The 27,759-nt window shown below is 33.3% G+C and overlaps 2 protein-coding genes across 3 annotated transcripts in view; one reads left to right on the forward strand and one right to left on the reverse strand.

Moving 5' to 3' along the window:
* The window catches only part of LOC145255804 (uncharacterized), a 70,945-nt gene extending 62,197 nt beyond the window's left edge, over positions 1–8,748 (forward strand). For both annotated transcript variants that reach the window (XM_080114492.1, XM_080114491.1), the window contains 2 exons: positions 616–772; positions 8,390–8,748. In XM_080114492.1, the coding sequence (XP_079970618.1) occupies positions 616–772; positions 8,390–8,667 (435 nt within the window). In that variant the 3' untranslated portion in view covers positions 8,668–8,748. The remainder of the gene's footprint in view (positions 1–615; positions 773–8,389) is intronic.
* Positions 8,749–16,281: 7,533 nt separating this feature from the next.
* LOC145255806 (uncharacterized) overlaps positions 16,282–27,759 on the reverse strand; it is a 654,582-nt gene continuing 643,104 nt past the window's right edge. The window contains exons 20-21 of the mRNA XM_080114494.1: positions 19,997–20,164; positions 16,282–16,911 (exon numbers count right to left, since the gene is read on the reverse strand). Coding sequence (XP_079970620.1) covers positions 16,737–16,911; positions 19,997–20,164 — 343 coding nt within the window. The 3' untranslated portion in view covers positions 16,282–16,736. The remainder of the gene's footprint in view (positions 16,912–19,996; positions 20,165–27,759) is intronic.

A 27,759-nucleotide genomic window follows, 5' to 3' on the forward strand; every position in this document is an offset into this window, starting at 1 on the left:
GATGTAAAAGATCTTTCTACTCCAGTAGTTTCTTCCCCAGAACCGCTAGACTTTGGAATTCCATTCCAAGTCCCTGCTTCTCCAACTGTACTGACGTGCAGAAGTTCAAATGCAACGTGAACAGACATTTTGCTGCCCAAATCCCTACATAGTGCTCCAGTAGTTGTTACCCCTGTTAGTAGCCCCCTACACCAAAGTGGAAATGTGCCTTGTTTGGGGTGAAAATGTAATAAAAAAATAAAAAAATTTTTTTTTAAATATATATAAAAGCAAACAGAAATTCATGCATCCTTTTTTTATACTTAAAACTTTAAAGATGTTTTTGTTGCAAAAAATACATTTTCACTAAAATAAAAAAAAGAATAAAGGATTTTTAATTAACAAATACTGAAAATTTAATTAAAATTCGCTAATTTTCTAAAATTTGGTGAATTTTTAAATGAAGTGAGGGGGGGGGGGTCAAAATGTTTATGTATTTTAGGGATCGGCCATTCGTTTTGCACGTACCTATATGCCAACACCAACATTCATATCAAAAAGGATTATTTGTTAGAAAAATAATTATAAAAACAAAGTTTTATATTCAAATTGTCGTAAATTCATTTATTTTTCCAGGGCCGTTTTGTGTGGAGATACAGGCAATGCCGTCGTGGGTACTGTTTGGATCGGGGTTATCCGATAAACACACACCAGGAATTCAATGTCTCAATTCCTATAGAAGTAACGGCAGCTTATATGAACAACCGTAGACGGACATTGTTCCTTTTTAATGGTAAGTATCATTTGGTTTCTGTTAAGTGTTGAGACATTATGTTGAACAAAGATGGCGGCAGTAAATCAAATCGGTGAAGAATCAATGCAGTCACGATTTCGAGTGTTGAATAATTCTTAGTAACAAAGATGGTGCCGAAGAATCAATGCAGTTACGATTCAGTTGTCTCTAGAGAGAAGCCAATGGCGAACTGATTGAATCCAAAATTTGACATTTTTTTATGATAACATTTGAAGCTTCTGATTGGTTGATTATTATAACTGTGGTTATAAAAACGATTGTCGAATTCATTGGAGTTCTACTCTCATTACTAATCAAAAACATTCTAACCGTTTCATTGTTTTATTTGTCAACTATTTTGGGGTTAGTAATGCCAAAGCCGGCTATTGTGATAAAATTTTTTTTTTTTTTTTTTTTTTTGGCCTTGTAGAACATGATTGAGTTTTGCAAAGGGAAAATAAAAGAACAATAATATTGATGTTTGGTGTATTCGGAGTCAGGAAACCAGTAGGGAAGTGGAGGGAAAGAAAAAGAGAGGAAGGGATGATTATTGTTTTTGTTTTTGCATATTATGTCTAAGTTTTGCAGAGAGAGAGAGAGAGAGAGAGAGAGAGAGACTTTAATGTGTGGTGCATTTGAGTCAAGAAGCCAATATCTTCAAACAGCCTGATCTGGAATCAATTTTTGTTTCTTTTTACTTCAGTCGAAATTCTCAGAAATCAAGGTGCCTCCTTCCTGGGAACAAACACTTGATCTTTATATGAGATACATAGATATTCGATTATTCCAGTAAAGTTCTTCTTTACATCTCAAACACCGAGTTAGTAAAGAAGTTGAGAACGTACTTTCCTTCTTGTATTCCTTCTCCTCAATTGACCGTTTAAATATGTCATCTTTCTTGTGGTCTCTTAGTCTTACTGAATCCCAGAACGAGAATTCATCTAATCTGGTGGAGTCTCCAGCTTTGTGCTGTTACTTAAGGTAACATTGCACCATTCTTTGTAAAAGCCAATGTGGGTTAGCCATACCGAGGAGATCTATTTTGAACCACCAATATTTTGTGATTTTGTAGTCGAGGTTTAGTTGTAGGGAAAAGAATTCTCATGCCAGGAACGAACACACACACACACACACACACACACACACACACACACACACACACACACACACACACACACACACACACACACACAACGTTCCTTTTATATAATAGATAGATAGATAGGATACTAGAAGTTTTTCAATGTCTTTAGATTAGGAGTGGTTGGTTGGTTGGTTGGTTGTTTTTGTTTTATGGCATATCAACCTTTTTCAGGTTATTTAATGCCGAATCTAGTTATTTTGAGGAACGATTTTTAATGGAGTATATTTGTTTTTTAAGTCGGATTTTATTTGACCCATAGTTGGTACCCTAACAGGTACTACCACTCCGGGTCAGAATGGACCTGGGAACAATGGCAATTAAAGGGTGGCTCCACACTCCCCAAGGCCCGCAAGGTGGGGCCTCACCATCGGATATAGTTTTAGGTCATATCCAGGACCGTAGATTAGGAGTGAATTCTATACATCAGGAATAAATAAATAAATGAAATATATATATATATATATATATATATATATATATATATATATATATATATATGACTTTTGTATAAGAAATCCATGGTTGACAATTTTTCATTATTATAATTCCTTGTTGGAATGTTTCACAGATTGATATTGTAATTTATTCAATTTTACAGTTCTGAATTTTGGAGATGAAAGATGATTGTTTGTATCATTTGGATTAATCGGACTAATGTTCTCATCCTGGGTGTTATTTGTACAACGTTCCGGTCGGTAAAACTTCTAACCTTCTTCAGGTGTATAAGTCGCCATGTTTGGTAAAAGAAAGGGAGGGAGTTTAATTCTACATTTCTAAAGTTTTGTATTTAGGTTAGGTTAAAATGAAATTCACAAAAAATTATAAAATCATAAAAAATATAAAATAAAGCACTGAGGAGGGATTATTTCTGAATTATTTGTAATGAAAAAAAAAGTTCTTAAAAAAGTTTATTCAGTTTTATTTTTCATCAATTTTTAAATTTATTTACTTTCTCTACTTATTATATTAATTTTTTTTATTATCTTTGCAGATAATAATATATTTGTAATTTTGTATCTACATCATCATTTTATGTATCAACACAAAATGTCATAAGAGATATATTTTATATATTAATTTTTAATATTTACTTTAATAGTGCCCAATATGTGAGTAGAGCTAGGTAATACATTTTGAAAATATGTGTCAATCAAGCTATAGAGGAAATCTTGAATTTCATACTCAAGGAATTGTTAGACTTATATATTATATATACAGGGTGGGACAAAATAAGGGTCCTATCTTTAAATTTGAATAACTTCCACAAAATAAAAGTTAAACTCACCAAACTTTATGAGTGTGTAGACTGACCCTTCCGACATTTCTTTTTGAAATAAACAAAACAAATTTTGGCCGAAAAACACTTCTTAAAACTTACATGAATTTATGAATTTTTAAAAATAGGACCCTTATTTTGGCCCACCCTGTATATATATATATATATATATATATATATATATATATATATATATATATATATATATATATATATATAAAATTTATTTATACAAACATTGATGGCTACATATGTGCATACATGTTTCTGTAATCACCCGTGCTGGGGAGATTACGTCTTCAGGCCATGAATTATCTTCGAAAACTGACAGTTCAAGACACAAAATAAAACCTTTCCTTATTTCGTTTACAAAATTAGAAATCTTGTCACCTAATATGGGTGGGGGGTTATGTGTGGGAGTATAAATAAGGTTCTTGAACGATCCATTCTTCATCGGTTTTTATCTTTCATATCTTAACCTCTTATTTATTTATTTATTTTAATTTTTTATCTCCCTTTTCTATTCCTTTGTATCTTCCTCGTCTTTTTGTTTTTGCATTATAACGTGCTTGAGAGACCCGACCTTCTGTCTCGCCTGGCCGGTGGTCAAAAAGAGCATAGATACTTCCGGTAGCTACCCAGTGGGATTAGGCCGGCATTCTTCCTTTACATACACATTCTATTTTAGAAGTAAAACACACAGATATACATATACACCCAGGAGTGGATACACACGTTTGTTATATTCCAACTTACACATACGCACAGATATATAAATTATAAGTATAAAAATAAAATAAAATAAATATAAAATTCAAGACTACCGACTTCTGCACGCATAAATATACATAAATACATGTACAAAAATCCATACTCTGATACACCCGCGTACATATATACATGTACACATATATACATACATAATGTATATACACAGTTAAATACATTTACACTAAACGTAAATGCACACCCATATAATCTACATAGATACCTATACATTTAGTAATATCTATACAAATACTTAACATAAATATCCATACACTATACTATATACTACCCCTATTATTATACTGGTACTAATAAAACTGTTAATTGGGAACCTTACAACCTGTAGACCCCAATTGGATACACCTTTCAATAAAATATATATATATACACATACATAGATAAATATAAATATGAGATACATAAATATATAGATATCCATATACACACACATATACATCTACATATCTACAAATGCACCTAAACAGATACCTGCTTAACCCTAACGCATAAATATACAGTCATACACAAAACTTTATTTAATAAATTTTATTTAACTTAATAAATTTTATTTAATAAATTCTATCTAATAAGGTACCTTCTAGTTCTAGTGGTGTGGTAATCCTTTTATATGAAACTGCGTATTATTACATAGGCATATATGTACATACATACATATACATACGCATATACTCTCTGGTAATATATACACTATTGTCACCCTCCTATATATGATATAGCCTATTTTAATAGTTCACACACACACACACACACACACATACACACATATATATATATATATATATATATATATATATATATATATATATATATATATATGAACAAATGATTAATAAAACATGCTAAAAAACATATTGAAAAAGAGTTAAAAACATTTAATTCTAAAAAGGAAGCACAAGATAAGTGGATAGTCCTTAATCCGCGGAGTTTCAAAGAAATACTTTCCTTCTCATCAGAGGGCAGGAATTAGCAAAATGCGGGATCGGATTTTGCATGTAAAAGTATTTAATGAAACTGCAAGTAAGTCACAGATCTTACTTGGTTAAAAAAAGGGTGAGGTAAGGGGAGTAGGAGGTAAAAGAAAAATGATAAAAAGATTTCACATGAATGGATAGTCCGCTGAAGGATAAAAAATCCAAGAATGGTAAAATCCAAACACGGTCGAATTAAAAATTTTCAATCCAACAGGTAAGTTCCAAATGGTCCAAAATGATCCAAAAGGCAGAATTCCTTGGAAAAAATCACAAATGGAATGAGTTCCAAATCATATATATATATATATACATACCCATACATATACATACATAGATACACACTTATGCATGCATATATCCATAATATATCTAAAGTAGATATAGATATGAATGTATTCTCAACATAACTCTTCTTTGCAACATCCTATACGCCTATTTATATTACACGCACCCAACCGCTTGTTATTTTTCATAATTTGTACGTTTTTTTATTTGATAAAACTTGTAGTGAATTCAGATTGAAATTCATAGGTCTATCCACCGATTAAACAACTACTTTCTCGAGGTTTATATAGATATATAATAATATATAACAATATATAACAAATTCAAAGCATTTAGGTTATACAAACGGAATCAAAAGGTTTATATATTGTAGTACTTACTTTTCTTAATTCCATGGCGTTTTACATACAGATATACATACCGATACACACACCGCATATACATCTGCTTATACACACATACATATATATATATATATATATATATACATAGAACATCAACATGCATACATTATTTTGAGATTACCCGTTTGGTTCAGATATACCATTATATAGGCATCCATTCAAATTAGTAATATAAGAAACTTATGTAATCACTTAATCATGACCTTACTTATCCTCCTTTTTTTTTAAGGTGGGGAGGGATTGGATGCGGAATAGTTACTATTGTAGTTGTCTTGATTTTCATAAGTTAGAGTTCTTTAAGTGCATGCATTCTGAAATGTTTGCAGGATATAGCAGTTTCTTGTTTAATATTTAATAGTTTGTCCCTGTCCTTGAACCTAGTTATCTCAAGTTTTTCTGACAAGCATAACTGACATGGTATGTTTAATGAGTGGCAAGTACTGGCTCTTCTAATTATCTTCTATTCTATCTTAGGCGTTTTATTTTCCCTAACTAGCTTCCAGTAGTATAATGATAATGAAGTGTCCTTTTCATACGTTTGATTATTCATCGAACGTGTATGCCCATAAAATCTATTTTTGAATGTCATTTGGGTACTACCTATATAGACTTTTTCATCCCTTGGGTTTTCCACTGGGAATATCTTAGCCTTGTATACCACTGATGGGGTTAGACATTCATTTTTATGGGGCATTCCTCGGGTTTTTGGCAATTACATTTATTCACAGCTGTGTTATCACTAATATTTACACTTTCACTATTTTTCATCCTTAAGATTCTTCTATTATGCTTTTTTATGATTCTTTCCAAGTTATCACCACAGCTATAACTAATTTTTTTTTTTTTTTTTTTACAAAGGCATCACCACATTATCAAGGCCCAGAGGCCACTCAAGGATAAGGGTTAAAGAGTGTACAGTATAAATTGGTCAATATAGTAATCATTAGTAATGAAAATTTGGTAAATTTGATAACTTATATGGAACGGCTCATCAAGAACTTATTTACTTTAGACTTGAACACAACCATATTGTAGTCAGCCGGAAAGCAGGAAAACGGAAGACAATTACACAGGCGTGCAGTTCTAAGAAAGAAGCTTTGTTCATGGAATCTACGTTTAGGTTTAGGCACAGATAAAGAGTGGGGGAAATTATTGATAGTGTTTACAGCTAGACGAGTGTTTCTTGTGAAAGTTTGGCGAGGGGGGACCATAGATTGAAGCTTAATTTTAATGTATTTTTATGAAAGATTTTATGTAACATACTATTTGGTGGGAAATGCTTGTTAATAAGTTGTAAAAATGTTGTACCAAGTTTTGTTTTCAGCATAACATTGAAGGGGGGTATAAACCAGATTATTTTCCTATTACGGTTTCTATATCTATTTGTGCTAGTGTTAGTGACTTTATATTTTATCTCTATGTCCTTATACTCACTATTTTTAAGTGCGGTATTATTAATAGCTTTGCAGCCATTAAAAGTTACTTCATCGGATGAGTTGTTACTTATTCTACTTTCAATAGATAACGGTATATGTTTAATAATGGATGGTGGATGGGTAGATTGTGGGTATACATAAATAGGATAAGAGTTTTCTTTCATAAAGGGTTTATAATATAATATATATATTATTTGTTTTTACATAAGCAGTAATATGTTGCTACACAGTCATGAGCATGTTTCAGTCAGCTAATTTCTAGTAACTAGAGACCTTTTTAGGCGATACAACTTATACAAAAGCAAAGTTTGCAGTGAAAATATCAGGTCTTTCTCATCGCAGAGAGTTAATATCAGGAGGTTCTGTCAAATGTTGTGAAGAAAAAGATTTGATTGTATGTAAATAAGGCCCAATAGGGGTGCAGATTTAGGTATAGGCATGAATGGGAAAGGGTGGGGTGGGGTTAAGAATCGAGATAAAAGTAATGGAAGACTAGAAATATATATATATATATATATATATATATATATATATCTTTTGTGTTTCCTTTTTGGAAATTAAATATGTTTTTAACTCTTGTTAAAGTAATTTTTAACATGTTTTATTAACATTTTGCTATATATTATATATATATATATGTCTTGGCAGCTGTGTGAAAAGCATATATTATTTTTCTTTTATTAATATTATTGGAATTTTTCCCCTTTTCCTTGTACATATTTGTGAATTATTCCATGGATTTCGGCCTTTTGGATTATTTTGGACCATCTTCCAATTACGTGATTTCCTTGGATTTTGCTTGTGCACATAGAAATTCAATTAACTTTCTTGGAGTTATATTTTTGGATTTTACTGTCATTGGATTATTTACCTTTCACCAGACTATCCATTCACATGTAATCACCTTTTTCCTCACCATATTCCCTCTGCTTCATTTTTTGTTATCAAGTAAGATCTTTGACTTACTTGCAGTTTCATCAAATACTTTTGCATGCAAAATCTGATCCCGCATTTTGCTAATTCCTACCCTCTGATAAGAAGGAAAGTATTTCTTCGAAACTCCGTGCATTAAGGACTATCCACTTATCAAGTGTTTCCTTTTCAGATGTTTTTAACTCTTTTTCAAAGTGTTTTTTTAACATGTTTTATTAACTGTTTGCCCTTATATATATAGACAGAGAGAGAGAGAGAGAGATAGATATAGTATTCACTCTAACTTGTTCCATAATAATAATAATAATAATAATAAAAATATATTGTATATCGTATTTTTCCACAACTTATTAATTTTTCTTTTTCTGTTTATGTCTAGGAACCTCTTTCTACCATTCCGTACGGTGTTTGCGATGGCTGAGGAGAAATGGTTGTAGCAGCACTAAGACTGAAATGCGACCGGGACTTTTGGCTAGCCTTCGAGGCATTGATGCAACGTTCACCCATCAAGGTATTTTTTATGTGGTTCATGGTGGTGGCTTTTTTATGACAACATTGAGATCGATGAAAGCCAACGCCTTCCAGTATGGTTCCATTGCTGAAAATTGGTATGGATGTCCAGCAAAAAACATCTTTAATCAGACGTCCAGAACTTGATCAGGATTTTTGTACATAATAATAATAATACTTTACAATTCAAAGAATTTGCATTTTATCACGGAAAATAAATTTACTACCACAAGATTCATTGTTCGTCGATAATTTTCAATTTTCTATGAGTCCTGAGAAATTTTATATTTTTGTACTTTGTGTTTTGTTTTTGTCTGTTTATAAATACGAGTCAATTTTATTTTAATTTTTTTTATTTGCTATTGTGTTGTATTTTAGTTATTATTTTTAATCATTATTATTATTAATAATAATAATAATAATAATAATTAATCATTACTATAATTAATTATAATTATTATTTACTGTAAGAGGCTATATACATAGATCTTGACCGTAACCTTGGAAAATGATGTACACCATCCCTAGGTGGGGGACCATCATGCCAGGTTTGGTCATGATCGGTCTAGTGGTGTGGGCTGTAGGAGAATTGTACACAAACACACAGAAACGCTCCTACTTTATATATATATATAGAGAGAGGTTTTCAAAGTCAGATCTAAATAGCATTTAAGATGATAAATCAAACTTTCTGACTAGCTGATTTGCATCTATTAATATTTTGCCAGATAATATAATGACATAATGCACTATATATAATATTTTTTTGAAAACTTAATTAGCCCAACCTAAAACGACTGATACTATGAACCAATTTTCTACAATCACCAAAAAGTCGAATCTAACATATTTCTTTTGCTTCTAAACCTGGAGTAGCTCAAAAGGTGAAATTCCCATATCAGTAGATCAAGGTAATAGCGTTCACATTATCATTGCTGTCACGTAACACTTACTCTTACCTACGAATTCTACCAAGCATCTTGAAGCAAACCAAAAAAACAATCAATGTCCATAAGCTCCACAAATGTCAGTATATTATCAGCCCAAAGTATGAAGAAAGGTCAGCGTTTGCCTCTGAATTCGCGGTTACATTTCACATGCACATTATGGGGGGAGGCGGATGGGGGCATGGCCTTTAGGTTGGGAAATGCATCTCAATTTCGGATTTTTTATTATTATTAACTAGCGAGGGATACCCGGCGTTGTCCGGGTGTTTGGGGGGGGGGGGGAGTAAAAAAAAAGTAAGTATGAGGATCGAACCTGAACCATTGAGGCAAAGTTGTAAATTAAAGTGTGAAAAAAAAAAAAAAAAAAGAATGTGCGATGTTAACCATTGCCCCACCGCGAGATGCTAACGGAAACATGTTTGAATTTATTTAATTACTTGGATTTAGCAGGTGCCCGTTTTAAATGAGGTCAAGTTTTGACTGCGGGATAGTATTCATTTACTGCTGAACGCTTCCCCCCCCCCGAAGATGTTATAGGAAAAAGACTAACCCACATGCGGCAAGCGACAAATATTGAATATTTATCTTCCCAAAATCGAGCAAATTAAATAGACAGGCGAGCTTTGTTGTCAACTGTGAGATATTACGATTTGTATGTGATATAAAAAGTTTTAAAAAGTTGTTAAGCGAGCGACCGCTTCTCTGAAAGAAGCCTTTTGTAGACACACAGAAAAAGCGAACACACATACATACATTTTCGCTTTTATATTTATAGATAATTAACATGTTACTTGCACTTATATGTAAGGCAATGTTCACAAAGGATGCTTTGAGGCGACTCCTCATGTAGGACACACAGCATCCTGGATGAACGCAGACCACACAACCCTGTATTTAATCTATAGTGGTGGGGTGGGGGGTAGAATGCTGTCGTTCAGTTAGCCATGCATGAGTAGACGTTCTAATTAATTCGCATTTATATTTTATATATAACCTTCAATTTCTAGAAAGGTGTAAATTGCATCTGAATTTTACCAAATACTTTATTCACTATGCCATGAGTTTCACAAAGACACACCTGAAGAAGGTTGGAGGTAACATCGACCAAAACGTTGTGCGAATAACACTCAAGGTGACAACAGTATCCAAATAATCCCCCTCCCCAAAGAAACAGGTAATGTTTAAAACTATTTAAATTTTGATGCCGAAAAGAATCACGTGACATAAAATTTATAAACAATGTTTTCATTGCAGAGCACAACTCAAATAATGCAAGGGAGATAACTCATATTTTAAATTGAAGAATATAATAGAAGTTGTCTACCTTACAACTAAAATTCACATTTCTTTTTTGGTATGAGTTAAAAAAAAAAAAAAAAACGTGCAAACAAATAAAAATTAAGGACAATGGATTTTCATGAGATTGATAGCATTTCGAAGCTCGAGCCTTCGGATGACAAATATCAACAAATTGGCTAAAAACATTACTTCCTTCATCCTCAACCGGGCACTTTTCTACAGGGAGGGGTCGCTTTTTTTTTTTGCTGATATTTTCGAAAGTCATCCCCTCTTTTCAATTGACTAACCTTAATTCAAACCTTCGCGACTTCCGGTTTGGCGATGGATGCAACGGCAAAGACGTCACATTTTTTTTTTCATGTTCTTTTCCTCCTTCGCAGTATTGGTTCGAGTCTGCCTGCCTGCTACCACTTTTTTTTTTTTTTTTTGCTCAACACCCACCTCCAAACACCCGGGCAACGCCGAGCACCCAGGCTAGTTACACATAAATTGAAAAATGCAAATTATGAGAGAAGCCATATTCATATAAAAGTTGATAATAATGCAGAGATGCATAGGTTAAAAGGATATTCCAAATTAAGCCCAGGCTCAATGAAAAATTTATATGTGTGTGTGTGTGTTGGTAAAACATGCTTTTTCAATTATACTTCATCCTTTGTGCATACCAAATTAAGGAGCTAGTTTCGTATCCACAACCCAAATAAACCCATTTTAGATATAACCCTGGTTAAGATATTACAGATAATAAATATTCGTTAAATAAAGTAATATTATCATATAAATCATTTCTTTGCAGACTAAAATCGATTCAGAACATTTTAACTCAAACTAAGATATGAACAGCTTTTTTTTTTTTTTACACTTAAAACAAAGATGCCTACTTAAATAAATATGTCTTCTATAGAATTTCTTTTTCTTATATTCTTGGGCATATTTCTTTCTAAGCAAAATTTTTTATTTTTCTGAAGAGTATACACACAAAAAGATTCAATATTGACATAATAATGATTGATTGTTTCTGTGTAACAAAACAGATCTGTAAAAAATGTACTGATTATATATATATATATATATATATATATATATATATGTGCGTGTGTTGAGATAATGAATCAGAATCAGAAATCAGAAAAATCATAACTTATAGGAATCAGTATCAAAATTGGAAAAAAATAATGTTAATTTTCCAATACCAAAACGATTCTTTTAATTGCTTATTTGTTAATATTATCTTGTTTAAAACTTTTTTTTTTCCATTACTTATACTAAAGATGAAATGAAAAACATCTACTGATCTGACATTTCTGAATTTTTGAGATGAGGATTGGTTATTTGTATTATTTGGATTCTTCAGACTAACCGTCCTCATCTTGAGTGTCATTTTCACAACGTCTCGGTCGATATAACCTCCGACCTTCTTCAGGTGTATCTTGTCAAACTCGGGAAATTTTGTTCAAATTCCTGAGTTCGACAAGATACACCTGAAAAAGTTCGGAGGTTATATCGAGCAAAACGTTGTGAAAATCACACTCAAGATGAGAACAGTAGTCCGATGAATCCAAATAATACGAATTTTCTGATTTTACATTGCCAGTAAAATTAAAATCTATAGATCGCTGCAAAACTATATGCTGTATGTTTGCGAAAATCCCTGCATATAATACATGGTTTTTTATGCTAAACAGAAAAGAAAGTAATAAAGAAACAATTTTATACAACTACATATTAAGTTTTTAAAAGAATCAGAATCGGTAATTGTATTTGAATCAGGAAAAATTTTGGAATTGTCTCATCACTAATATATATATATATATATATATATATATATATATATATATATATATATATGTAGAGAGAGAGAGGTAGGACGCCCTTCCAGACACCAACCCAGTGAGGTGATGGGCACGACCAGTGTTTTTATTAAGACACTATTTTTAAATGATTTCCTAACCAGGGTGAAAGTGCGCTTCACCTGCCCTTAATTGCTGTATTTAAATTGAAATAAAAAAAATTTGAAACAAAGTCACCAAAGCAACATGATGATGTTAGCATTATCAACCGATACAAGAGATTTATAGCACTTAGGATGTGTGTATGAAGACTATGGAATTGTACTCTAATTGTTTATTCGGGTATAGAATAAGATATAGCTGACGAGTCCGATATGAGAATTCCATTGTAGTACTCCAAAAGAGTGAGTCCTTTTTTCACAAACTGCGAAGGAGTTTAAAAAAAAAAAAAAAAAAAAAAAAAAAAAAAAGTGAAATAACAAGTAAAATAATAATAATAATAATAATCTATATATTAATACGATAGCGTGTGTTATTTATTTATTTTTTGTGTCGCGCTTACATCTGGGTTGTTTTTTTTTAATAAATAATTTTACCAACAATTCTTCATAAATTTTGGTTTCGGTTATAGCTGAAGGAACTCAAGTTATATATATATATATATATATATATATATATATATATATATATTTCATAAGTTTTGGTTTCAGTTTCAATTTAAGCTGATGCACCCAGGTGATATGGATATATTTTTTTTTATTTTTGAAATCGCAACTTTATAATAAATTGATAGAACATTAACTCTACAATAATATATATGAAATTTGCAAGAATTAAAATATCATATTTGAGCATACTTTACGACCGGGCTAGACCGGGCGTCCCTGTTAGCTTAGATAAATACTTTTGCAGTTTTAACAAAATGGCTACAATATCATTAACGCTGAACATCTACAGAATGCCAACATCAATATATTACATATGAATGAGTCCACTGTGGATTTTTCACAGGTCCCACTAATAATAATAATAATAACAACAACAAATGTTTTTGTCTGATATCAAAATATAATAGTCTGATATCAAAATATAATGTAGTTTATATACTACATGTTTTGATTTTAATTTTTGATGTATAAGGACGGCTTTTATTTCTGTGCAGAACTTAATACACAGGAAAAACATGTGAATGAACAAAATACTCAAAAAAGGTTGGAGAGCATATTTGCTGAAGCACAGTAAAAAAAAAAAAAAAAAAAAAAAATTTTAATGATAAAACTGTAAAATGTTTTTGACTCCTAATGGGGGTATGAGACAAATGGATTCGCCAATCATTTTTATAACCACCGGCTGTGCTAAAACAACCAATGAAAACGTCCCAAAATTATAAAAATTGTTGAATTTTGGATTCAATCAGTTTGCCGTTTACTACGTCACGGACCGGATTTAATTCTTGGTCGCCATCTTGGTTACTGATCTGAACTACGCCGCCATCTTTGTTCAACACAATGTCTCAAAACTTAACAAAAACTGTCTGGAAGCTTGGCCGAAAGTGGTAATACTTTACTTTCATTAGTAATGACAAGATTTCCCAAACTTACTCCAACAACTTCTTCCAATCATGCTATCACCTGTTTCAACCTGTGATTCAATGATATTACCAGCATAGCTTCATCATCCAAATATACTTTCTCCACATCCGAGTTCTCATCCATCTCTATTGTTTTTACACTTCTTGCACACAAACTGGTTAACCTCATTTCAACTTACCTGTAATTCAACTGCACTTCTTGAGTACCCAATGCTTATAAGTATTACAAAAAAAAAAAAAAAATGAATTGCACCCGACTCCCTTTTTACAAACTGAAGGGAGAAACATTCTTTTTCCTGAAGAAATTTCCAACGCTACAACCACTGATTATCACTTTGATCTTGGTAACATTCACTTTCAGGCCTTTACTTTCTATAGCATTCCTCAAAGTTTTTAACTTAAATAGTTTTTTTCTTTTATTGTTTCGCAGGCAAATGCTACATCAACGTAAAGAACCTCTTGCAAACAATCGATATAAAATTCTGTGCTTCTAAAACACAAATGAAAAGCAACAGACTTGGTACAGAACAAGGATGTACTTTTATTTTAACGTTAAAGCTGTCAAAAAACAACCTTAACCAAACACTTGTTTGTCCTTAGTTTATGCAAAGCACACTAGACAACCTCTCTTGGGACTGTCAAAGTTTTCTTGAAACCCACAAAAGCAAAATAGCAACAAGTAAAAAAAAATAAATAAATAAATAAAAATAAATAAATAAAATTAAAAAAAAAATAATTAGTGGGATCTGTGAAAATTCCATAGGGGACTCATTCATATGTTATATATTGATGTTGGCATTCTGTAGATATTCAGTGTAAATGGAGATGCTCTGATATTATTGTAGCTTTTTTGTTAAAACTGCAAAAGTATTTATCTAAGCTAGCACGAATGCCCGGCAAAGCTCGGTCGTCAAGTAAGCTTAAATATGATATTTCAATTCTTGCATATTTCATATATATTATTACAGAGTTAATTTTCTATCGATTTTTATATGTTATAAAGTTGTGATTTCAAAAATAAAAAATATATATATGTATGACTTGCGTTCATTAGCTTGAATCGAAATCGAAACCGAAACCAAAACTTGTGAAGAATTATTTATAAAAACAAAATTATCTATAAAAAATAGATTACTGGAATGCCATTAGTTATAATCGAAACCAAAACCAAAACTTATGAAGAATTCTTGTTAAAATTATTTATGACAAGAAATTAAACGACCCGGATGTAAGCATGACACAAAAATAACACACATGCTATCGTATTAATATATAGACTAGCGGGACCTGTGGAAATTCCACAGCGGCATCTTTCATATGTAATATATTTCTGCTGGGCATTTTGTGGACGTTCAGCATGAATGAAGACACCATCATATTATTGTAGCCCTTTTGTTAAAACTGTAAAAATATTAATCTAAGCAAGTCTATATATTAATACAGTAGCATGGAGAACAATAAAAAAAAAAGGTGAATTATTTATTTTTCCCTATTTAATAATGTAAACATGACCGTTAAAAAATAATATAAAGTGATTTAAAAAAAAAATAAACAGCCGATAAATCTGTGTTAACGTTTTTTACTACGGAATAACTAAAAATCGATTATTTCTTAACAACTTTTGCATTTACCAGAAAGATAAAACCCTAAATTTTATAGAATTAAAATCAAATAAAGAGGTGAGAACATGCTAATCGAATACTGCCTGGAGTGTTCGTAAATGTGTATTCCAGAATTAATGTGTATTCCGGAATTAATGCTCAACCAATGAAATTTGCCGGAAAGTGTGACACACGCTATCATATTAATATATAGATAATAATGATAATGATGATGATAATAATGATGATAATAATAATAATGATGATGACAATAATGATAATAATAATGATAATAATAATATTGATAATAATGATAATAATAATAATATTAATAATGATGATGATAATAATGATAATAATATTGATAATAATGATAATGATAATAATGATAATGATAATAATAATAATATTGATAATAATAATAATAATATTGATAATGATGATAATGATAATAATAATAATGATAATAATGATGATAATAATAATGATAATGATGATAATAACAACGATAATAATAGCAACAACAACAACAATAATAATAACAAATGTCTTTATTTAATATCAAAATATAAATAAGTTTATATAATACTACATGTTTTGATTTTAATTTTTAAGGACGGCTTTCATTTCTGTGCAGCACTAATACACAGAAAAACATCACTGTGAATGAACAATATGCTTAAAGGCCAGAGAGCACATCTGCTGAAGCACAGTGAATAAAAAAGAACATGTTAGGGACAATCTCCAAAGATAAACAATACACATAATAATATCACCCTTCCCCCCCATTTTCCTGCCTCCCAACAAAGGCTGGCTGTGACAACTAAAATTCAGATGAATATTAATGTCTTAAGTCTTCGAGAACCTTTCACATTCTGAGGAATCTTTCTGAATCAACCCAAGAATATTCTAACGGTGGCATATGTTTATTTCAGAAGTGAGGGAAGGAGAAAAAGGATTTTTGCTTGTTTCTTTGCATCTTGAAGATTCACGTCACTTGAAGGAAGGCTGCACACAGAATTGCAACAAAGACGAAGATAAGAGTGATGGCGAGTTTTTTCATGGATTCTGCAACTCCTTCTCCCGGTTCCCTCATGATCGGAGAGAAAATATCTGAATAGTAATCGTACCAATGTCCTTTCACGGCCCACAATTCTCTATACCTAAAATAAATAAACACATTTTTAGAATGAAAAATAAAAGCAAGCATGAGTTGTCTCCCCTGAAAGCAATACCACTTACATAATGTAAACAATCATCACAAATGTTTACAGATTTTAATAAAAAAGTAATGAATATTTTATATATATATATATATGAACTACTATTTTAATTTTTCTACTTTTTAGGAATGGGTATCCAAGAAAATTTCACCAATTACGTTATCAATTCCAAGTTATAACTGAGACTTACGAGACTGGTGAATGTTAAGGAGCTTCACTAAATAAACTGTATTATCAGCGAACGGTTTCTTTCTTTTTTTTTTACACAGTGATCACCACTTATCAAGGCCCGGAAGCCACTCAGGGATAAGGGTTATTGCAAGTACATTACGTTAGTGTGGAGATTTGCTGAAGTGTTTACTTAAGGGGGCGGTTCATTAGGAATTTGTTAACATTGGACTTGAAGACATCCAAGTTGTAGTTCAGTGGGAAGCAGGCAGACGGAACAGAGTTCCACAGGCGTGCAGTTCTAAGAAAGAAGCTTTGTTCATGGAATCCACGTTTTGATTTAGGCACAGATATAGAGTGGGGGAAATTTTTCACAGTGGATTCAGCTAGACGGGTGTTTTCCGTGAAAGATTGGCGAGGGGGGACCAGAGATTGGAGTTCAGACGAGCACCTGCCATGGAAATAACGATAAAACAAGGATAGGCTCGCAACGTCTCTTCTGTGGTAGAGAGGTTGCCCTTTTTACTCCAACTCCACCCCTAAAACTAAGTCTTAGGTTTACTTTGGCAAACATTGATTTACTTTGGCTGATAGTGTGTCTAAGAATTTGATTTGGCTTTCTCCATTAATAGTTGGAACAGCTTACATCACAACTTCAAATCTCTGTACTTTGGAGATACAATATGTGTTCTTTTTTTTCTTTAATCCCATTTGAAAAGGTATGAACCCATTTACCCCTCTCCAGCTATGAGTAACTTTGTTTGAAAAATATACAAACGGTTTGAAGAACAACAACATACATTTGTCCAATGCCGAAAATAAATGCAGCAGAAAGATGCATCAGCTTTTATTATGCGACACTCACAAAATACCCACTTGAGCATTATTGCCGTTCTTTATGCGTTTATGCTAAAAAAAGAAAACGAGAGAACAAAAGCTAGTAGAGTTCTTAAAATGCAAAAGCAAAACGGAAACGATATTCTTTGAGAAAAGTAGAATTAAAATGACACTTTTTAGCATAAAAACGCCAAGTGGCATCCAGTTGATTTGAATCTAGGATGAAACCCTAAGGGACGCCAGAGTTGATACGAGCTTTTGATTTCTACTCATCGACTACTACTACTAAATGGGTTCATACCTTATTGGTTGGTTGTTTTGTTTTACGGCATATCAACCCTTTTCGGGTTATTTAATGTTGAATCCAGTTATTTTGGAAATAGTGTTCGATGTTGCATTCAGTTATTTTGTAGAAGGTTTTTTATTCTTCAAGCTCTTTGTATCTTCAATCGCTAGTTTGTAGCGTTTGGTTTGGTTGTTTTATAGTGGATTTTGTCGTTTATGATCCCTGCTCTGCAGAACATGAATGAGTTTTGCAATGGGAGAGGGAAAGGGGTTACAGTATTAATGTTTGGTACATTTTAAGTTATGAAACCAGTCAGGAAAGTTGGAGAGATAGAAAGAGAAAGGGGAAATGAGAAGGAGGAAAACGTGGATCGTTGTTTTTTTTTGGTTTTGCAGAACATGAGGGATTTTATTTTTTTTTGGGGGGGGGATATATTTTTTTGATGTAGGATAAGATTTTTCCAGTGTTGTTCTTTTCGAAGATTTCCTTTAAATCTATATTTTTTATAGTTTTTTTTCCTGATGTGTGAGAGGTCTATGCGTTCGGTTAGTAGGTGTTTTATAGTAAGTGGACAGATATTTGTATGTCACAGTGTGTTTACAGTAACAGGAGGAAATATGGGTGGGGTAGGTGGCCCTGATCACAAAGGGTAGAATTTGCTGCAAATCAGATGCTGATGAAATTACCTTAAATGTTTTATTGTTATGTAGACATCAATACGTGCGTTTACCTGCATGTATAAAGTATGCTTCATAGTCATTGCGGATATTGAACGTACATATTTGTTATAAATATATCAATGCATGGTGTGTATCTGCAGTTGTGTAGATGGGTGTTTAACATATACAATAAACAGTTCCATAAACATACGACAGTTCTACAAATGGACTACTAATTTCGATCCAGCAAAACACGGCTTGCCGACAAAGAGACATATCTTCATTTCCGACAAAGAGGCATACCTTCAGTCGTGTTTCTTTGTCATCGATTCTTTTGTCAGGTCTCTGCAATTACCATTAATTTCTAATCGTTTGTTCGCTTTCTCATCTTGTAGATGCTAGAATAAATATCTCAAAAATCAAGTAGCATACAAATAAGACTTCTTACAAATGTAGTTTTATTTTCAAGCGCATCTCTGGTCAAATCACACTGTCAGATCGTCTCTTCTTGGGGCTACATTTGATGCCTGTCTGCTTTGGTTTCCAGTATGGATTCTCTGATTATCTTGTGGATTACATGTTTGAACGTCTGTCACTTGCTCCCCGAATCTGCCTGGTTAACTCATTCAATTCCAGTCATTCCATGCATGACTGCTTTGCTTGTTCCTAAAAGGTTGACCTCTTTCTATCTACACAATTGTGTCATCTTTGACGTTTTAGATCGGCTGAGGTTGTTTGTTATTGTTTGTTGTTATTTTCTGTAAATTCCTTTCGGTCAAATATTTATCTACTTGTTTCAAAACTGTATATTATATCATTCTTTAAGCTTAGCTGTGCAAAAACAAATTAATATTTGCAAAAAATAATAATATTATAAACAAAAGAAATCTGCTTAAATTAAACTACAAATTAATAGCTGGATTAATTTTTCCTGTCACCACTGCCAAAAACATACAAAACTAGTCGATTTGGCAGCCATTTTAGGAGTTAACTGCTTCAATATATGCAGAAGACCTTCCATATTAATCAATAGACAAGACTTCTTAAAGATGAGAATAAGTATCTTGCATCTTACCTTATAATCGGTTTCGGCTTTGTTACGGGTACTTGAATGAAGTGGACCACGGCTGTCAGGGGAAATAATTGGTATACCTCAGGGTTAGTGTTATTAACAGCCTCGGGAGGAGACACACAAGCTCGACCATTGACGTCACACGTAAAAGACCAATTCTCAAAGACGTAACTATCAGGAAAAATTAAAAGAAAAATACATATATGAACACTTTTACAGCTATAAAAATAAATTATTGATATAATATGTGGTCTGGCCCATCATTTCGGACAGGGCCATTTTTAGATGACAATTGCATCTTTGGAATTTTGCCAAGAATCATGCCGACAATTTAAAAAAATTTTTTAATTCCATTTTCACCCCAAACAAGGCACAGTTGCCACTTTAATGTCGGTGTGTGTGTGTGTGTGGGGGGGGGGACTACTATCCGGGACATGTTGCAGAGATATTATGTAAGGAGTTGAGCAGCAAGATGTCTGTTCACATTACACTTGAAATTGTGCATGTCAGTACAGTTAGGAAAACAGAATTCCAGAAGGAAGTTCTAAAGTCTAGCAGTTCTGGGGAAAAAAACTATTTGAGTAGAAGGCTTTCTTACACCTAGGGAATTTTATTGTGTAGGGGTGGGACTTTGCTGCTTGTCAGGTTTGTCAGCGTATTTATGTCGAGGGAGTACAAGCGCTTGTAGTTCGTCAGAGCATTCACCACTAAAATACTTGTAGAACAGGCAGAGGGACACAACATTTCATCGATGAGACAGAGGTTGAAACTTAGATGACAGTTCAGGACCTATCATGTCGGCGACTCTCTTTTGGACCTTTTTTGATATAAATGATAAAACTGTATTGTTTGGATTTTTCCGATTACTATTCTCATCTTGAGTGTTATTTTTATGATGTTTCGATCAATAGACCCGTCAGCCTTCTTCAGGCATATCTTGTGGCACTCAGGAATCTTTCCATTGAACTTAGGAATCTTTCTGTCGAACTTGGGGAATCTGCACAGAATTTTTCATGGAAACCTTTATTTAATCTACGAGGATAGCATTCTCTCGTTTTGTATAGCTGGGTAGATGTCCTAAGCAATTCGTATTTTGAGTGTTGCCCACACTGAGGATTGAACCTTCAACCTGAAGTAGTATTAAGTTGGTGCAGTGGAAGCTCAACCATATAGACGACAAATATCGAAAAATTGGCTTGAAACATTAATTCCTTCATCCTCAACTGGGCACTTTTCTACAAGGAGGGGTCGCTTTTTTTCGCTGATATTTTGGAAAGTCATCTCCTATTTTTGATTGAATAGCCTTAATTTAAACCTTCGCCAGTTTCGGTTTGGCGATGGATGCAGCGGCAGAAACGTTGCGTTTTGTTTTTCACATTTTTCCCTCCTTCGCGGTACGGGTTTTAGCCTGCTTGCCTACTACCACTTTTTTTTTTTTTTGCTCAACACGCACATTCAGATACCCGGGCAACGCCGGGCATCCAGGCTAGTTAAATATATAAAAAGACAGAATGTGTGTGCGTTTGTATGTCTCGCAAAAAAAAAAAAAAATCATGAGATCGATATCGTTTTCAAGCTTGATCCTTCAGACAACAAATATTAAAGCATTCGCCCCAAAACATTCATTTCTTTACCTTCAACTAGTTTTGTACAAGGCGGGGTTGCTTTTTTCACCGACATTTTAGCAAGTCATCATCAGCGTAGCATTGACTAAACTTAATTTTGATGTTTGCAACTTCCGGTTTTGCCATGGACGCATCAGCAAAGACGTCACATTTTTTTCACCTTCTTTTCCTCCTTCGCGTTACAGGTTCGAGCCTGCCTGCCTGCCACTTTAACACTTCTCTTCACCTAAATTGCCTACTGTTGTTTTGTTCCCTCCCCTCCCCCGCTACTACCACCTTTTTTTATTCCACTTCCTTACTAAACCTCCACGCACCCAGACAACACTGGATACCCCTGCTAGTACATATTAAGTAAGAATATGAAAGGTATTTTTCAAGTCAAGAAGTTTTATGCAAACTCGTGTTTGGTAAATGAAGGTTAAATAAGTTGTGTACGTCATTATATTTGTTAGTTTTGAGCTGTAAACCATTCTTAGTTTTAGAAGAGTTTTAGGTGGGATACAATCTGTAGAAATTCTTCTTTTTTTTATATATATGGTAGTCACCACTTCTCAAGGCCCGGAAGCCACTCGGGGATAAGGGTTATTGCGTGTACAGTAATCAATGAGATAGTATCGTAGTAATCATTAGTATTGGAAATTTAATAAAGTATCTTACTTAAGGAGGTGGTTCATCAGGAATTTGTTTATGTTGGACTTGAAGATATTCAAGTTGTAGTCAGGTGGGAAACAGGCAAACGGAAGTGAGTTCCACAGGCGTTCACTTCTAAGAAAGAAGCTTTGTTCATGGCACAAATAAAGAGTGGGGAAAATTATTGACAGTGGTTTCAGCTAGACGGGTATTTATCGTGAAAGATTGGCGAGGGGGGACCAGATCTGAGACGAAGAACAGAGATTCCGGTGGGTAGCCAATTTGTAGAAGTTCTGAGATGAATAGAGTTCCTTCTTGTGTGAAGTACGAAAAGTATGTGTGGGATTCTGAAATATCGAGTATGCTTTATGAAATGGTTCCGGTTTCTGATTGGGTGGTAGGAGAGCGTAGCCACATTTGATTGGTCAATTCTTATTGTCCTTGTCCATAAATAGAACCTTCCAATTTTTTTTGACTCATACCCTTTCAGTTATATAAAAAATATTGCAACAGTGTAAACATGTGTGAGCACTAGATAGTGTGGCAATGTGTGGGTCTACTTTTATTATGTTAGTGCGTGTGGGTGGGTAGCAATTCGTTTCTGTTGGTCTGAATCTTGTTGTTTCCCTGAGTCATTAGTGCAGAGAGATGTGTGTATAAGATGATGAAGCTTGCATGTGAGTCTGAAGTGTTTCTTTACATTTTGCTTTTATCGGCCAAAGGCGTGAGGCAGGGCGGGGCAGGGCAGGGCGGGGTAGGAGGATGTTCTCTTTCGATGTCTGTCAGCCTGGATCTGCTTTCATTAGTTCATTTGTTCTGCTTTTATTGAGATTTCCAACTTTGTGACAAGATGGTTACATTTTAGCTTTAAAACAATCAAGGCTCATTCTCATTGGCTGAAAATTATGATTTATGGACAACATGTGAAAACTCTTTATTTGCTTTTAAAAGTGGAGTTAGTAAACTAAACAGACCAGAGAAAGAAAGTGGCTATTAAAACGAGTTGCGTTTTGACATTCATTCAAATTGCACCTCATCCTCTCCCTTTTCTACAAACTTTCTAAAGCATTTCGTGTTCACACTTATATTATCACTTTTTTGGAACTTTCTTTATACAGACTGTTTTCCTCCTATTTAATAGTTTTGTCTTTTCAAAACTAATGTCAATAAGCATTACTTATCTTTGCGATAATCATCTTTTGCTTTTGTTAGCTTAAGTGGCTTCATATCTTGTCTGGGTTGACTTCCATAAAACAAAAAAAAAGTTGGACAGTCGTGGTTACCATATTCACCTAATCTTAGTCCTGCTAGAGCAAGCATGTCAAACTCAGAGTTCTGCAAAGGCCATAGAAGTCAGTTTTTGTCATCATAATGTAATTGAATTAATAAAATAAATTACAATTGTTGTATTTCTGCTGTGTTAAAAAAAAAAAAAATGATGACACACTGATATATACAATATACTAGGCTTGGTGCCCAGCGTTGCCCAGGTGTTTGTGTGTGTTGAGCAAAAAAAAAAAAAGTTGTATTAGGCAGGTAGGCTCGAACCTGTGATGTGAAGGAAAGGGGGAAAAGAAAGTAGAGGTGTGTGTGTAAGGGTGTTGATTGAGCAAAAAAAAAAAAGAAGGAAAATTGCGAGCACAAAAAAATAAATGGTAGCAGGCAGGCTCTAATCTGTACCACGAAGGAGGAAAAGAATGTGGAAAAAAAAAAAAAGTGACGCGTTAGCTGTTGTGCCCATCAACAAACCGGAAGTGACATAGGTTAAGGCTAGACAATCGAAAATAGGCGATGACTTTTGAAAATAATAGCGAAAAAAGTGATCCCTCCTTATAGAAAAGTGTCCAGTTGAGGGTGAAGAAATTAATGTTTTTGGCCAATGTTTCGATATTTGTTGTCCTAAGGGTCGAGCTTCAAAATAATACTGATCTTGTGAAAATCCGTCACCTCTGTCGAAAGTTTTTGAGAGACATACATACATACATACATTTAAACAGACAGGTGAGATTTATATTATAGATAATAATGTCGTTTTGATTTAATGTGGATTAATTTTTAAAATATAATTGTTTTTATCTTATACCAGTTAATAAATATATTTAAAACTAATTTATGAAACTTAAAAATAGCATCTTGTTAATGGGAATTAGGAATAGCTATTTAGAAGATTAACACGTGTTTTAACAATTACGGTTTAGCAATCGTCTCTTAGCTTCATCAATTATGTTTTCAAAAACTTATGATTGGTTAATGGACAAAATCCAATATTCGTGAAGGCAACTTTTATCTCTATGTCCCACTGCTGACTGCTGTAGATACTCTGCTCACCTTTCTATCTCCTGAACATGCTTCTTATCTCTGTGGTGTTTTAGATAAACAAAGTGCCTTTTGTCAAGACATAGAAGAAAACCTGATCTCACAGGCAACTGCGGCTGTCAGCGAAGAATTTGATGACATTTGATGCTTTAGATAATTACAATACATTCATGGATTATGTTGATACGAACATCGCTGCAGAATGACTAAGAAGCAATGTAAGTGCAGTGAAATATTGTTCGTCTTATTTTGTTAACTTTATTAAACACTAGCGAGGGGTACCCGGCGTTGACCAGGTGTTTGGAGGTGTGTGGTGGCGGGTTAAAAAAAAAAAGTAAGTATGAGGATCGAACCCGAACTGTTGAGGCAAAGTCGTAAATTAAAGTGTGAAAAAAAAAAAGTGCGACGTTAATCATTGCCCCACCAAGAGATGCTAACAGAAAGACGTTTGAATTTATTTAACTATTTGGATTTGGCAGGTGCCCGTTTTAATGAGTTAATGAGGTCAAGTTTGACTGCGGGATAGTATTTACTGCTGAACGCTTTTTTTTCCCCCAAGATATTATAGGAAAAAGACTAACCCACATGCGGCGAGCGACAAATGTTGAATATTTATCTTCCCGTAATCAAGCAAATTAAATAGACAGGCGAGCTTCGTTGTTAACTGTGAGATATTACGATTTATATGTGATATAAAAATTTTTAAAAAGTTTTGAATCGACCGACCGCTTCTCTGAAAAAAGCCTTTTGTAGACACACAGAAAAAGCGAACACACATCCATACATACATTTTCGCTTTTATATTTATAGATTAGATGCCACCGTTCAGTCTTGAAAGACAAAAGGATGCCCCCTGTAGGGGCAGCTGCGCATGTAATTGTGTGACAAGTGTTGCGCAATCTCCAACCACACCTCTCCTGAATCGGCATTGCTTGAGTCCAGTGGCAAAGAGAAGTCCAGGACAACTGGAAACAATGCCGAGATAAGCGGAGAGCACATACAGCACCTGCAAGTCCCAAATGGTCACCCATCTGATACTGGCCAGGCTCATCATTGCTTAACTTTGGTGATCTGAACCGGTGTGTCAAACGTGATTATACCGTACAACATTATTAAACTTTATCACTATATTTACAGGCAATAATAACACATTTCATTGTCATTATTCTCACAATAATTATCATTACATCACAACTATCACAATAATTATCATTACATCACAACTATCACAATAATTATCATTACATCACAACTATCACAATAATTATCATTACATCACAACTATCACAATAATTATCATTACATCACAACTATCACAATAATTATCATTACATCACAACTATCACAATAATTATCATTACATTACCACTATCACAATAATTATCATTACATCACAACTATCACAATAATTATCATTACATTACCACTATCACAATAATTATCATTACATCACAACTATCACAATAATTATCATTACATTACCACTATCACAATAATTATCATTACATCACAACTATCACAATAATTATCATTACATTACCACTATCACAATAATTATCATTACATCACAACTATCACAATAATTATCACTACATCACAACTATCACAATAATTATCATTACATCACAACTATCACAATAATTATCATTACATCACAACTATCACAATAATTATCATTACATCACAACTATCACAATAATTATCATTACATCACAACTATCACAATAATTATCATTACATCACAACTATCACAATAATTATTATTACATCACAACTATCACAATAATTATCATTACATCACAACTATCACAATAATTATCATTACATTACCACTATCACAATAATTATCATTACATCACAACTATCACAATAATTATCATTACATCACAACTATCACAATAATTATCATTACATTACCACTATCACAATAATTATTATTACATCACAACTATCACAATAATTATCATTACATTACCACTATCACAATAATTATCATTACATCACAACTATCACAATAATTATCATTACATCACAACTATCACAATAATTATCATTACATTACCACTATCACAATAGTTATCATTACATCACAACTATCACAATAATTATCATTACATCACAACTATCACAATAATTATCATTACATCACAACTATCACAATAATTATCATTACATTACAACTATCACAATAATTATCATTACATCACAACTATCACAATAATTATCATTACATCACTACTATCACAATAATTATCATTACATCACAACTATCACAATAATTATCATTACATCACAACTATCACAATAATTATCATTACATTACCACTATCACAATAATTATCATTACATCACAACTATCACAATAATTATCATTACATCACAACTATCACAATAATTATCATTACATTACCACTATCACAATAATTATTATTACATCACAACTATCACCAGTGTTGAAAAGAACATGATATGATAGCTTAGGTGTTTCACTTCAATTTACAAACGAACATCTATTAGTTCCTGAGACACAGGAGATACAGGGTGGAACAATAAAAGTGTTGCCCTAAAGAAAACAACACTACAGCTTTATTTTTAAACTTTTATTGAATAAATCAAATCAGGTCACTTGATTATGGAGCAGAGCTGACACCTATTCAATGTAGCCGTCTTCAGCCTCAATCACTACCTCAATATGGGTCCAGAACTGAGAGCATGTCTTTTCCACGAGCGCTGGCAGGAACTCAGCAAATACTTGTTGATCAAGCTGACTTTGGTGTTGTGGGAGGTCATGTTGGTGATGTTCTCAATGTATGACCAAACGAAGTAGTCCAGTGAGTTCAGATTGGGGGAGGAAGGGGTCAGTGAGAGAAAGACACAAAGTCATAGCACTCCTTCTGGAGCCAAACCTGGATCTCTTTGGACTTGCGGGCTGGCGCAAAGTCCTGCTGCCACACTCCGGATCTGCCAGCGGCCACCTGATTGCACCAGGCGATCACCACACACTTCAGTACATCCAGGTACATTTTGGTGTTGACTTTCAAACCGATTCCGAAGATGTGAGGCGGCATGATGTGCCCCTCACTTGAAACCACAACAAAGACCATAATTGTGGCTGGAAACTTTGTTTTCATCACCCTGGGTACATTCATGTTATTCATGGCAATCCAGCGATGCATTTTGAGGGTGCTGGCAATG

Source organism: Euprymna scolopes, chromosome 31 (assembly GCF_053919585.1).
Source record: "Euprymna scolopes isolate OS-2025 chromosome 31, ASM5391958v1, whole genome shotgun sequence".
Lineage (NCBI taxonomy): Eukaryota > Metazoa > Mollusca > Cephalopoda > Sepiida > Sepiolidae > Euprymna > Euprymna scolopes.